Source organism: Zootermopsis nevadensis, unplaced genomic scaffold, assembly GCF_977971745.1.
Source record: "Zootermopsis nevadensis isolate Lab colony 2312 unplaced genomic scaffold, Znev_1.0 Znev_ptg000007l, whole genome shotgun sequence".
Taxonomy (NCBI): Eukaryota; Metazoa; Arthropoda; class Insecta; order Blattodea; family Termopsidae; genus Zootermopsis; species Zootermopsis nevadensis.
The window spans coordinates 12,743,374-12,758,238 of record NW_028259139.1 but is presented as its reverse complement, the minus strand read 5'-3'; the positions used below and the strand labels follow the sequence as shown (position 1 = coordinate 12,758,238).

At 43.8% G+C, this 14,865-nt stretch overlaps 1 protein-coding gene across 5 annotated transcripts; it reads left to right on the top strand.

Annotated features, from left to right (window-relative positions):
* The first annotated feature begins 7 nt into the window (after positions 1 to 7).
* Positions 8 to 14,374, top strand: LOC110829745 (polypeptide N-acetylgalactosaminyltransferase 1). Of its 5 annotated transcripts, none has more exons than XM_022063785.2 (13): positions 8 to 138; positions 1,427 to 1,555; positions 2,914 to 3,066; positions 7,101 to 7,210; positions 7,307 to 7,487; positions 7,991 to 8,160; positions 8,566 to 8,733; positions 9,404 to 9,614; positions 10,104 to 10,221; positions 10,415 to 10,595; positions 11,036 to 11,178; positions 11,286 to 11,552; positions 12,224 to 14,374. In XM_022063785.2, exons 3-13 carry the CDS (start codon positions 2,921 to 2,923, stop codon positions 12,350 to 12,352), a joined length of 1,824 nt encoding a protein of 607 aa, XP_021919477.1. In that variant the 5' UTR covers positions 8 to 138; positions 1,427 to 1,555; positions 2,914 to 2,920; the 3' UTR covers positions 12,353 to 14,374. The 5 variants fall into 5 exon arrangements, with proteins under 5 accessions (XP_021919477.1, XP_021919479.1, XP_087200431.1 ...); XM_022063787.2 differs by having other exon boundaries at positions 16 to 138; positions 1,464 to 1,555; XM_087344305.1 differs by lacking the exon at positions 1,427 to 1,555 and having other exon boundaries at positions 24 to 138.
* The last annotated feature ends 491 nt before the right edge of the window (positions 14,375 to 14,865 follow it).

The window sequence follows — 14,865 nt, the reverse complement described above, 5'->3', positions numbered from 1 at the left end:
GAGGAGTGGGTAACTAACTACCTGAGCGGATGGCCTCTGAGGGTCGCCAGGTGTGTGAGAACGAATCATGGCGTGCTATTGACAGTTTGTAGTGTTGTGTGCGCCAGATAAATCGAAATCCTTCATACAGTCACAGCGGTAAGTGATACGGCTCTTTAAATCACGTTATCTCGTATATGCAAAAGATATGTTCCCAGGATCGCTTTTTTAAATTCCGAATGGAATTGCATGTATCACTGCACACAATATTTTTATAAATGAAGATGTCATTGGTGAAATCAGTGTTGCAAAATTAAGGTTATGTCACGTAAAATGCAAACATATCTTCGTCACTGCAATATGCAAGTTTCAGGTTTGTTAGTTTAGAGCGTTTTACAGTAAGCTACGAGAAAATAAATATATCACGTGGACAAATAACTAAATACATATAAATTTGTTATATACTTTGTCAGTTACGAAATGAATATTAGAGAAATGGGTTTTGACAGTCGGCCCAGTTAGATTGAAAACATCTTAGGAGGAAGAAGAAGAAATACATTTTGAAGACGTGAACCCGATTGGATTGATCCATGATTTAGTTGAAAGGTGAGTTTTGTGGACATGTTGAACCCCTGGATTTCTTTAAAATGGATATTCTTTTGCATAGTAGAATGTCGCTGTATTAATGGATCACGTTACAGGTCTGTGTAAACAGACAATCTGTACAAATGTCTAATGTTTTGGGTTAACGTGCTTTTTGCACATACTGCAAAGAACTAGGTCTAACGTTTTGGGGAAATCATAACTGTTTGTCCGTTTATTTTTCCACGTGTTTTGTCTGTGAGACAATACAACGAATTACGATAACCTTTTTTGTATTGGATATTACAAACTAAACGCTGTTGACAGAATTTGTTTTGATACAACATTACTTCATGAAGATTGAAATAAATTTTTATGAATGTGCTAATGAAATGCTCACAGTAGAAACGATTTGTACATAATACTCTATAGGTGGGCTCTTTAAATCTGTGGCTTTTACTTGAAACCCTATTTTGATGTCGTGAATGTTTAACCAAGTGCAGTAAAAAATTACGATTCCATGCCAGGCCTGTGAAACGTGTGTAGGCAACGTGGTCCAGACCGCAGCGTCAGAAGCAGGAACGAATTTAATTTTTTTGTAAAGGCTAGCCTGAAATTATAAAGAATTCATGTAGGCCTATGATTGTGGGAGGGGGGCTCCTCAGTCACAAGTAATAGGCCTACGGACGTTATTACATTACAGAAAAGTGTGTCACAATCTTGTAAATTTCCTCAAACCAGTTGAAACGTTTGTTTCGATTCCAGGGCCACACAAAGTGACATTTGGGGGGTGGATGGGCACATCCCCTCCTAATACGTTGCCTGCCTCGACACCCCGCTTTTAAATAAACCTGTTTATTCACAGAACAATTTGCTCAGGTCTGGATATGGTAACTTTGCAGTGCGGTCTCACAATGCTAGCTGAATGGGTGGGATTCTGTGCTGATTCTTGATCTGTAACGGGATGCTGGAAGGAGGTAGAAAGACAAAACAGGTAAGTTGTTACAAACAAGAAGTTATAAGAAGCACTTTTGGAGCCAGCTCTCCTTTAAGCACACTGAAAGGAATTATAAATTAATAAGTAACCTATAAATTCATGATCTATTTCTAAGTATAGTGCCAGATCCCCGTACTTGAAAGGCGTCGAACATAATATAAAAACGTTGCTTCTTCCCCATATTTGAAAACTTAACACAAAACATTCTAAATTTCACCTTTGTAACTGAAATTATTTACTACTATCATACGGCGAGCTAAATATATCCCGCATTTCGCATGGTAGTAGCTGCCATGGTATATTCATATTATCATTATATTTTTATCTTTACCGCCTTTTACAGTCGGTCTGTCCGTCAGCCAGAGTCAAACCTTGTGTCTGATGCTCGGTGCATATCAACGTTTGGAAAACGCACACAGCTGAGTGACCATCAGTTATTCAACAAGTAATCGGCTCCAATGCATTAGTTAGGTTAGGTTAAACCATAATTCAGGAACAGATTATATTTCGTATTTATAGTTTTACGTTTTTGTTAGTAACACAGTCCGCCGTTCGACAAATTTATTCTCGGAATCCAGTGGTGTAGAAATATAAACGGAAGTCCTCGTTTATTGTTTGATTGATTATTTATTGGCAAATTATAAACTGTTTACGTTATTTAACACCGAGTGAGAGTGTTATTTTGAATTGCGAAAGTATGTGGAATGTTTGCATATACTCTCAAATTATTTTCCTGGAGATTCTGAGGAGAACCACCTATCCCTGGGGCCTCCCTAACACGAAGCAGGAGTGCCAACCGCTTCACTTGTTTTTGTACGCCTCGTAGTCCCTTGTTAATTCTGCAACCAATCAACTTGTGTCCAAATGACCTCTTAATCTCAGGCTTGTTCCTAACTCTGTACTGGGTCACGTGCTACAGACGTCACGGATGTGTGTGAAGTCCGTGAAAGTTTCACTTTCAGGGAAGTGCGAAGTTTTTTAGTTGTACCTACTGGTCGTCTTCAGCCAGGTTAGTTTCATCAACAGAGCGACGCGTAATTAAGGTTGTGCGTGGGTTTGATCCTACGGCAGGCAACTTGAAAGCCGTAGAGCCCACGATGGACATACAGCTACTTGATTCTGCGTGCGTATGTATAAGGGGGTACTTGGGGTCCAACTGAAGTCATTATTATTATAATAAAAATAATCATCATCATCAGCCATGACGTGGAGAATCTCAGGAAAATCATTAGAAGCCTGAGGTTAACCGGTCACTTGGTTACCAAGACGAAGAAAACTGGTGTTTGCACAAAGAATTAGAACTTCCTTAATACGGAATGCACGGATCTTTGCCTCCACGTCCGCTTGCGTTGCAGTGTCGAGATGCTGGCGCCATGTCGCCGGCGGGTGTGGCGTCTCTGGTCTGTGCTGCTATCAGTCTCGGCGATCACCGTCGTTTTGTTGTGGCGCAGTCATGAAGAAGTCACGACATCCGACGAAACAGAGAGGGACGACTGGGTGGCGGTCAGGTAAGCACTGTGCAAAAAGTGCAGTACGTTCGTCTAGACCTTTGTTACTGTATATAATGATTCGTTTTAGTGTTGTGTTTGATTATTATCTTAATATAATAAATTTTTCTCGGGATACCAACCGTGTAAGGAAAACACCAGCGTTTTGAGAACCGTCCTCGTCCTCAGGGTACTGACAGTACACGGCTGGTAGCTCGAGAAGAATTTGCCGTGAAATGTTCAGATCATACAATTATCTAAATAGTTTATTACATTCCTGTACAGTTCCCAGTATGGGGTGTAAAATCTGATGCCATCTCAGGGGGAAAACCCCGTTTTATATCAAGTTATTCTGATTCAACAGCTGAAGGTATACATATTAATTTTACCTGTCTGCGTAAGCTGGGTTTACCCATCCAATCAATTCCTCATATAAATTGCCCCATATTTTATTATTGGACACCCCACCCCCCAGTATTAAACTGTACGAAAATCTGTACAGCGTTTCTCTAGTTGTTTCGTATATTTTGTCATGTAATGGTTTTTTATACACTGTATATTTTTATGAAATTCACGCAAATTACTGTGCGTTGATATGTTGTCCCGAGCCGGGTCAGAATAACAACGAGTGGTTTAAAGAAAGTGTATCGAAATCGGTTACGAGGTTTCGAAAATGAAACGTACGGATGGCGAAAACAGCACCGGAGTGAATGTTTTTTTCCGGTTCGTTGCACCACTGACCTCTCGTGCTCGTCCGTTGGCTTGAAGTATGCGCCATCTCATCATACCAATGTTATTTTTTTTATGTCCTAGTAATCTGCTTGCAGAGGGGGAACTGGAATCAACCTCTTCTTCCTAGTGAGAGCAAAGGTTTCCTCACTCTGTCTAGTAAAGCTTCAAGGCCATTTCGATTATAAGCGTAGTTTATTTTTATTAATTTTAAAACGGCTGACTACATGCGCAGTTGGGCAACCTGTCGTTAAAGTGGTGATGTTTGAATGCCAGTATTTCAGTCATGTTGAGTCCACACTGCAGTTTCTTATATAACGTGATGGTTGCTTCCTTGGAAAGTCCTGCTGGGCACGGCTGTCTACCGGGATGTTACGCCATGTATTCTGGTAGAAATTTGCTAACTTTTCAGAGACGTTTACTGCCACCGTCATCAGGCGAGCTGTGTATTTTTCGTTGGTGTGTCTTGCACCCAGGTTATGAATGTATTATTTATCACCCTCACATGCAAATCAAATGTCAGCCTCATAAATAGTTCGTTGAATACAATCGAGTTCGATGAACCTCCCGCGTTTTTATTTTGCTTTGGTGAGTGCCATTGTCGTAGTACTATGTCCTGTTGTGTTGCGAAAACAATGGACAGTCGCCGAGCGTATCGAGTCGGTGCTGCCAGTACAAAAAGGTTATTCAAGTACAGGGAAGCCCAGTCCGATTGAATTAAAAATCTTTAACTATGCTTGAACTGACAGACTATTTCTGTGGTACACGATCTTCCTTTTTAGACAGCTGATAATCGTTTAGATGGTTAAAAAATTCTTTGCTTTTATGGATGCTGAAGGCTCGTAACTGTGTTGAAACCTACTCTGAACCAGTTTAACCCAGTTTACTTGTTTCTCTCATATCTGTTTCAAATTATGCGGTCTGCCAAGATAAAATGCGTGGCGCTGTACCTCCACTTCATTCATCAGCATTGAAGGACAGAGGTTTACTATAAGTCTAAATTTGGTTTCGGGTTCTGGATTAATTCGTATACTGTTTGACAACGCTGTTTAAACTAAGGATTTCTATCGACTGTTCTGTTTCATTTCATTTCGTAGACGATCGACTCGAAAGACTGAGTTGAGTTCGTTCTGCCTTTACATCACAAGCTTGCATATCATTTTATATTTCTGATCAATAAAATGTTGTGTGGCTCGTGTGAGGCAATGAGAAATACTTATAGTTCCGCTCGGCACGTGAGCCTACGGCAGATACCATCGCCACGCCATTGTCCTGGTACGACGAACCCAAGTTCCGCTCTCAGGTACAACAACTGACATCTGTGGGCGAATTGTGCAATCTTCCGCCACTGTTTCGTGCCTGTGGCAGTCTGAGCGACTGTTAGCTTTTGAACCTTATGAAGTCCAGTGGCAACTATATGCACCGCCTTTTATAAATCAGTAACCCTTAGTTTTGTATTTGTGAGTTTCGTATGACCCTCGCAGCTATTTTTTCCGAGAACTGCATTAAACAACTGATATTCGAATTGTTGAAATGTTTTATTTGCGGTACGGACTGAATTCTTTAATATTATTAAGACAAGCTTCAACTGCAAATTCTCCTCTCAGCAACTTCCCCTTTGCAAATTCTCTCACTGCTTCAACTGCAAATGCCAGTCGCTATGGAAGATGACTAAGCGGGTGATGCGAGTCCCCACTCCGTCTCCCCCCTTACAAGTGGCGGGAGGATTTGCTCTCTCGGACTCCGAGAAAGCGGAAGCCATGGCCGACAGCCTTGAGCCGGTGGACGACCCGTCAGCCCGCCTGTTATATTGACTTTGTTAACGAGGCGATGTGAGCATACGAGTACGCCCCCGCAAGTGAACCGAAATTAACCAGTAACTCGGAGGTCCTTCAGGCCAACAGGGGACTCAAGCCTGGCAAGGCTCCGGACCCCAACGGTGTTTCGAACAGGGTCCTGAGACGTCTACCAAGGCGCGAGGTAACCGTTCTCCCAAAAATGTGTAACACGCATTCCTCTGCAGGCAGTACTTCCCCTCGGCATGGAAACACGCTTGCGTGGTGTCCATACTGAAACCGGGGAAGAACCCCACGCTACTCTCTTCTTACAGACCCATCAGTCTTCTTGAGGAGATCATATTAACTAGGGTCCTACACGAGTTAAACGAACGTGTAGCACGACGCTGCAGTTGGCCTGCTTTGTTGAAAGGGTCAACCGAAACTTTGACGAGAGGCAGCTAACCGGCCCTGTTTTCCTGAATGTTTCCAAAGCTTTAGACACAGTATGGTCGAAGGTCTCCTCTTCAAGCTAACCGTCCTCGACTTCCCGTCCTACCTGGTGAAAACCATCTCATCCTACCTTTCTTGTCGGACATTCCAAACGTCCTTCCAGTCGGCAACGTCCACACGTGCCATGCGGGCCGGAGTTGTTCAGGGTGGACTCATCATCTCCGCTGTGCTCTTCAGTCTCTGTATCAACGACATACCTACACCCTCTCGCCACGTCGGATGACACGGCTCTCATAGCCACATCCCGTAGCCAAACGCTTCTCGTCAGTTATGTGGAGCTTGTTCGCACTGTAGCAACTAACAAAATTATCCATGAATCAATCCTACCCATAAAATATGTCCAGGATCCAGAAGACCAACATTATCTTTATCACTGTGGAACCAGAAACTCACATATAAACTGAAGACAAACTATTATTCTTCGTAGTTCTTAAATCCTATTGGCATTTTATTCCTATTTTCCTCCTTGGTATTACAATCCTCTTGACAGTTTCTTTTTGTCAGTGCTCGGAAGATTGGCTGCTATTATTTTGTCTCATTCCAGACCGAGATACTAACCCGGGACCCCCGAATAGAAATCCTGCTTCATATTTCGGGACGGGGTCCCGGGCACAAGTCTCAGTCCGGTGACCCTGATCAAAGATCTTTGTGCTTTTCCTCAGTCCCTTCAGGTAAATGCCGGCGTACATCTTTTTTAAGGCCATGATCGTTTCCTTCCATATTCTTTCCAAGATATTAATCATCGTATCATTCGACACTACTTATTCTGTGCTCCATACAGCGTCGTTAAATGATCCATCTACCTCAACCATTTACGGTTCTGTTGTTACTTTTTTTTGAGCACTGCCAAGCGTGCTGAAGCTTTGACTCTCTCAATTTTGGAAGCTTTCTGAAGCCGTTAATGAGAGAGACAGAATGATTCTAGCCACCGCGTTAGACATAATCTGGCCCGCGGGTCCGTGTTCTAGTGGCGATTGGCAGTACGCAGCTCCTGGCACAGCCCTAAAGTAGACCCGTTCTTCTCTCTTGTTGTTTCAGGTTGGGGCGAGACCAGAAGGAGTACGTAGACCATCGGGGGGTGCACGTCGTGGTGGGACACTACATGGGGGAGGCCAATAACCTGCAGAACCCCCCAAACCTCACGGAGGGTGAGTCACGTCTTAAAATTCAGCTGATAATATGTGAGGAAAGTACTTTGAGCACGAAGTCGTGTAGACACGTCTCCTTCCTTGCGCGCGTTTCAGAGCTGCTGAACTCCAACATGTTCGACCCGCGACCTAACCAGGGCAAGGACGGCCAGCCGGTGGTGATCCCGTCGCACGAGCTGTTGAAGATGCAGCAGCTTTTCCACATAAACAGGTTCAACTTGATGGCCAGCGACCGCATTCCACTCAACAGGAGCCTACCTGACGTGCGCAAGAAGAGGTAACCGCGTGGAGCTTTGTCTCCACGCCCCTATACCCTCGCACGGGGCACTTTTTTTTGTCTTTTTTGGTACCATCGGGTCGGAGCCGACCCCTGGTGACATTATGAACACGTTCCCTCTGATAGGGACCTGTTCATATGTTTCCTCGGCATATGATCCAGAAGTGGTTTGCCGTCGCCTTCTTCTGAGTAATTGTTGGGATGCCATGGAGAGACCGGGGAAGCCCCGGAGGAAAACTCCATGATATCTGGATCACGGCCTTGCCCAACACAAGTTGTAAATCCGGGCACCACCGGGAATCGAACCCGGGACCCCAGGATTACAAGCCCAGCGTTCTGACCGCTATAAATAAATTAAATTCGCGGTAAGTGCTTCCTGCCATAAGCCATCGGACGCCACGTAACATCAGTAGTTGATAGAGCGTACACACCAGTCAGTTAAATAGTCAGGATATGAATTAGCCCCTCGGCGGACGACCAGCAATGAAGCTGTCTGTGTGCAGGTGCCAGAGTAAGTCCGTCAACCTGACAGGCCTTCCTGCTGCCACAGTGATTATCGTCTTTCACAACGAGGCGTGGTCCACGCTTCTGCGCACTGTACACAGCGTCGTCAACAGGTCGCCCCGCTCCCTGCTGCAGGAGGTCCTCCTCGTCGACGATGCCAGCACCAGAGGTCAGGGCACTTATCATTAAAATGCTGATGACCATCCCCATACGGGCGAGTCCTCAGTTTAAACCCAGGTACTGCCTGTGTTTGCCATCGGTGGTTTCAAGTGTGTTCATGCTCAAAATTGTTTTTGCAGTTTCTTGCTAAGAGACTTAAAATAAATACCGAACACAGAACGGCTAGCAAAATGATGGTGAGATACAGGGAATCGGCTTAAAGACGTAGCACGAATGAGGAAAACAAACGCTTGTTCCCATACTCCAAGGAACTGACCATAGATGGACTGATAATATTAAAACGGGTATTATTGAATAGAATTTGAAGATTCGGAATAATGTCCAGTGGTTGGATTTCGGGAACCTTTTGAGAATTTCCGACAGTATTCTGTAGGCTCCAGTGTACTTGTTGCAGCTTTCCTGAAGGAGCCGCTAGATCAGCACGTGGCGATGTTGCCAGTTCCAACCCGCGTTCTGCGCACGCACGAGCGAGTGGGTCTTGTAAGGGCTCGGCTCCTTGGGGCCCGCGAGGCGCGGGGGCAAATCCTCACCTTCCTGGACGCTCACTGTGAATGCACCGTAGGTACGTAGTGGTATGACGAGGAACCAGGGCTGCCACACACACTTTGAGGACGTACAGCTTTTTCAGGGACGCGTTTAAAATTGGGCTGATGGGGGGGGGGGGTAATTTGTAAATGCAGGTAGTATAATGTTCATTTAGCTAATTAATTTCTTCATATCGTCCCAATAAACAAATTTCTGAATTAACTGTAGAAAACATTTTTCAAGCATGTCTCGTATTGTGTGTAAGATTACTCAAAAACACGTTGGGAGCAAGGTAGGCGCAGGAGTACAGCAACCCGCCTCGCACTATGTTTAGAGTTCGATGTAATCCACTACAAATTTACTTTATGCTGTCGGTTTGGTGATTCATCACATTTTCCACAAAATCTCTGCATTGAGCCTCATTTATATCGTGTCTGATTTATATTCTAACATGTTTGACATCAACTTTAATATTATTCTCACTCCAGTGCTTTGGTACAGACTGACGCATTGTAGTCGTTAGATAATCTTCTGCGGCTCTGTTTAACCTACGCATTTGGTAAATCATCCGTAACTGAACGAAGACAGAAAAGACATTGCCGTAGTATACAAAATTACTTGTGTACTTGCCAAATGCTCTTGCTTCAAGTTTCGAGACGTGTGTGAGGTTTTGACTGTCGTTTTTTTTAAAGTATCTCCACTTTCAGGCTGGCTCGAAAGTTTGATCTCCAGAGTCGCTGAAGACAGGACCCGGGTTGTCTGTCCGGTGATTGACATCATCAATGACGACTCTTTCGCGTACGTGAGAAGCTTTGAGCTGCACTGGGGCGCCTTCAACTGGGAGCTGCACTTCCGGTGGTACACCTTGGGCGGTGGCGAGATCAAGAGGCGAAAGCAAGACATCACAGAGCCCTTCAGGTACAGTGAGTGGCCATTTTTCGTGGCGAAGTTGGTGCAGAGCATAGTGACGCCTGCAAGGTTAAAGGAAGAACGTTCGTGACCGCGCGTGCGCGGCCGACCGCGTCTCTCAGCAGAGCCATCTGTCGTTGCCTGCACAAATCACGTTAGATGACCCACCTAACAGATATGTAGGAGAAGTTGCCGAGGTAGAACGGCGCTGCACGTGTACGAAAGTGAAGCAAAATCCGATTCGAGAGGACATTTTAATGGTTTAGTAAACGAAGCGCGAGCTGTCCTTGATCTGCCCTGTAGTTTATTTGTTTCATAATGGTAAATAATATGTTTATTATATAGATCAAGGTACTTAATAGTCTAAATTAATAGTTCATAACGGTCCGTTACTAAACCCTGTCTCAGCACACATTAATACATATCTTACCCTCGCATTCTATTTCTAAGGATCCATTTTAATATTATCCTTCCAGTAAGACTTCACTTGAATTTCAGGACCCCAGCGATGGCCGGGGGGCTCTTTGCAATGGATAAGGACTACTTCTTTGAGATCGGTGCTTATGACGAACAGATGGAGATTTGGGGCGGCGAAAACCTTGAATTGTCGTTCAGGGTAAGAAATTTGTCATTTGCTTGGTTTCTGCTGTTTTCTAATTGCTTCGTAACGTATCCTTAGGGAAATCAAATAAACGAGAGTGAGATGAGCAGGGCATCCGATGTCTCTATCCTCAACCAGGTCAATCCACCTGACACAATCTCATTCTCATTAATTTTCATTTTAATATTATCACCCCGTCTATGTCTAGGTCTGGCAGTGCGGGGGCAGTGTTGAGATAGCGCCCTGCTCTCACGTTGGACATCTTTTTCGCAAATCATCCCCCTACACGTTCCCCGGGGGGGTTGGGGAGGTGTTGTACTCGAACCTGGCGAGAGTCGCCCTCGTTTGGATGGACGACTGGAAGGAATTCTACTTCAAGTTCAACCCAGGTGCGTTTTCTGTGTTCGCTTCGAACAGACTGATGATTCTTCGGTTGGCGTAATTATTCCTCGTCTCGGTCCAGAGACCGGATATCGTGACCTAAATCTTTTGTTGTTTTCCCCAGTTTTTCAAATAAATGCCCGCTTCCTTTCACATCCTTTCCAAATAATTATTCATTCGACGATATTATCCGAGCAACTGGCAGGATCGTTAAATAAATCACAAGTAAATGTTCAGTCGTTCCGATAATTATCGCCTGTTTATTTAGCACGAAGGTTTTTCGCCGAATTCACAGCCTACGATGTCATTAAATACTTTTTAATGTCGTCGTTGTCCGTCCACTGATGTCCCGAGAGGGTTTCTGCTCATAAACCACAACTGACTTGAGCCACGAATACGGCGTGCTTCGCGACTTCTCTGTCAGTAACACCGCGACTCCGTTTTGCAGCTGCGGCCCGTCTGAGGGACCGTCAGAGCGTGAGGTCGCGGCTCGAACTCCGGGAGAGGCTGCAGTGTAAGAGTTTTGAGTGGTACCTCGACAACGTCTGGCCACAACACTTCATGCCCAAGGATGACCGCTTCTTCGGGAAGGTGAGCGGCTCTTCTGTCCGTCCTGTCTCCCCCCCCCCCCCTCACTGTTTATCCAAACTCAGTCTAGACCCATTTATTATAACACGAGCTGATTGTCCTCGACGTAGATCCGTAGCCGGGAGTCCGGCCGCTGTCTGCAGAAGCCAGTGGGCAAGGGAAGCATCAACCAGCCCGTCGGTAGCGCTACAGTGGTCACGTGTACCGCGGAGCCGAACCTGCTCCAGATGTTTGTGATGTCGCCCTCAGGAGTCATCATGACCGACGAATCCGTGTGTCTGGACGCTCCAGAGAGGGACGATTCGGCACGCCAACCTAAGGTCCGCATCATGGCGTGCAGCGGGACGGGTCGTCAGAAGTGGAGCTACAGTGAACAGGTCAGTTCTTGTTCGCCCCCTCTCTATCGTCAGCGAATGTGGCCCGTCCAAGTCTGTCTGTTGTATTTCGTCACGTTGTACCTGTGACCTTGGAATTCATTCTTGTACCAGTGGCCCTGGATACCGTCGATGTCTTTCGTGTTATTGTTGCATTTGATATTTCCTTTGATGCCCCAGCTGATGTCATCGTCCGTGATGTGACGTAAAGGACATTTTTGGAATTTTAGCGTGCTCCAAAAATCACGGCTTTCCGAACTTTTTTTCAGTTTCCTATTTATATTTTTGCAATAATCGAAATCCAATACCTGCTTAGGATAAATATGTGCGCGTTACCATGGTAACGAGTTTTTGAGCTTCGACGCTGACCGTCGGGTTCTGTCGAATCGTCCACCATAGTGAAATGGTTCAGGCGGAAACTTCTATAGTCCTAGATCGGAAATGGAACCAGTAAATTCGTACAGAATTTTGAAACGAAAAAACCCTTCGGAAAACGTCTACACGGAAGACCGAGAAGGTTGGAGATAATATTAAAGTGATCTATAAGAATTTTTTACCGACTTGAACGAACCTGAGGATTGTCTCCAGTGGCAGATATTTGTTGGTTCGAATTCTTCGAGGGTTTCCCACTCCACTGTTCGTAGCAAAACGCAGAGATCCATTTCCTGTTGCAGACATTCGCGCTGCGACACGCTTCCAGCGGCCTCTGTCTATCCACCGGACCGGATGAGGCACTGATTCTGCAGGCCTGCTCGGGACACATCGGTCAACAGTGGCAGCTGGAGTCAGTGCCGTGGAAGTGATGGTGTTGTGTTGGTTATCTTACGAGGATATATAATTCGCCGACAAACCATTACTTTTTTTTAAGCTAATGTCGTGATGTGTCTCAGTTATGCAATTAGAAGCTTAAGCAATAACGCCCGTTAAGAAAATGCGATAATTTTCCTCAAAAATAATATCAACACACAAAATATTTAGGATTTTCGTCTGCGAATTCCAATTAGGTTCACTAGGGGTTCGCGAGCCGCAGTTTTGCAACCGTCAGTTGAGTATTTGCACATGTATTTCAAAAATCTCTCCTATTGCATGTTTTACATTTTCATATCAAATTGCCCGGTTTGTGGTGATGTAAGCAGCATTAAGAGGTGTGCTTATCGTAGTTAGAATATCACTCAAGAGATGGCCGTGGCTGTAGTGAGAATACTACTCAAGAGATGGCTCTCTGCTTCGGGCGTGCGCACATCTAACTTCCCCCAGAGAGCGAGTAACTCCGTTATCAGGTTTGTTATCAGATGAATGAAATTAACGAGATTTGTAACACGCTTGGAAGAAACAAGAAATACATTTACATTTTTGTTTGGAAATATTTGACGGAAGACAACTTGGAAGACTTAGACGCAAGGTTTGAAGTCTCCCAGGGAAAAAATGTGATGTGATGAATGCAATGAATCTCGAGGTAATATGCAAACTGTGAATTTATTGTTCAGAACAATTAGCATTCTTTATCGTATGGTAAAGTTAAATGAAGTCTGTTGTTTTGGGCATGTCTCGTATTTTGAAACGTGTGCATTTGCAGTTCGGAATTCGTTTGTAGCGAGTCAACCCGTTCGAAAATGCGATTTCGAATATACGTGTGTTGATTACAGCAGGAGATTCGATACGCTTCTTAGACTTGTTGAAAACCGTAAATGAACTTATTGAATTGCTATGCTCTGTGCTGGAGCTGCAGAAAAATCGATGTTTCACCCATCCATTAATGTCGGAGTATTCCATTTCAATTTTGACATTTTAGTTTATTATTAAAATTGTTCTAATACTTGTAAATTTTATTTTTATTTCATAAAATTTCAATTTCTAACCTGTAATTAGAGGCGTTTATGTGATTTGTGAGATTATTGTTTATATTTGTCAGCTTCATCAGTGACGTCTTCATAATAGAGATTCTCGGGGCTGTAGTATTAAGTCTGTTTTTTTTCAATTCTTATATCTTATTTGGAGTAGTGTACAGAATTAAAGCATATTGGGGGTTTCAGCCGTGAAACCACCTTAAAAATTGGTGTGTGCGGGGGAGGGGGTGCTGGAAATTATCGATAGAATATAATTTTGGCCCTTTCGAGTTCATTGTAGCCCCCCTGTTTTTACACAGGGCCCAAATCGTGCTTTAAGATTTCAGGGATTTTATTAACATAAATTGTTTAAAACGACGAACTCTCTGGATATTATCCATCTTTTTAGTTTTTGTTACAAATAAGACGTTTCGGAGACTAGACTGTCTCCGTCCTCAAGTAAAAATCTACTCTGTTGGACCAAATCAACAGAGCTAGTTGTAGTCTCCGGACCATCGTCACAAACCGTAAGATTTAGTTCATATAAATGTTTATTTTAAATTTTATATAGCGAAGATTTAAAGAAATAAACTGAAAATAATTTGTATTTTTATACAGCTCACTGGATTTGCGACAATAAAGTAATATCTGCAACAAATTGACGTCACGTAAAGTAGCAAAGAACTCCTTTGTAAGATCTGAATATGGCTGTTCACCGGTGGTTCTTACAGTTGTAGATTACGAACAGGTGGGGGGGGGGGGGGACCCCCTCCTCGCAAGACGGACAGAAACACGATACATAAATTGAAGCTGTGGTTCGGTCTGAATGTAACGTGTGCTTCAATGACGCATCAGACTCATATCGTAAATGGAAGAAAGCAGGTTTTTTATAAAACGTAGTTTACAGGAATTATTTTACGATATGTTTATTTTGTATTTTGAAAATACAATTAATATGTAATATTTACTTATAGATAAATGATAAATTTATATGGAAAACGTTTTCTGATTAACTTCATGTAATTTCTTCATAAGATGACTGTCTTCTGTGTTGTTGCACCATGTATTTCGGTAGAAGTTGACCAACGTTTCATCAGGGCGATGAGATTCATCTCCCTGATGATGGAGGCAGCATGGACATCTGAAACGTCGGTAAACGTTTACTAGACTATACGGTGTAACAACACAGAAGATAGCTATTTTCAGACTCACCACCGTGAAAACCTAAAATCCTGCTTAGTTTTGCTCTTAATTTCATTCCAGTTCCAAAATTTCCTACTTAACTGCACTTGGTATAAACTACAGAGTTTCTGTAAAGTAAGGTGCATGAATTAAGTGAGTAATTTAGAATATTCCATGACAATCGTGAACCCTGGAGACAATTGGTGCACTTTGAATGTGGGCGAGAAAATATCGTTCAGTGGTGATGCTCTGGGCAACTACATCTGGTGGCATCTCTTGAAATCGTCTCAAAGACCTCGCAGTCGAAG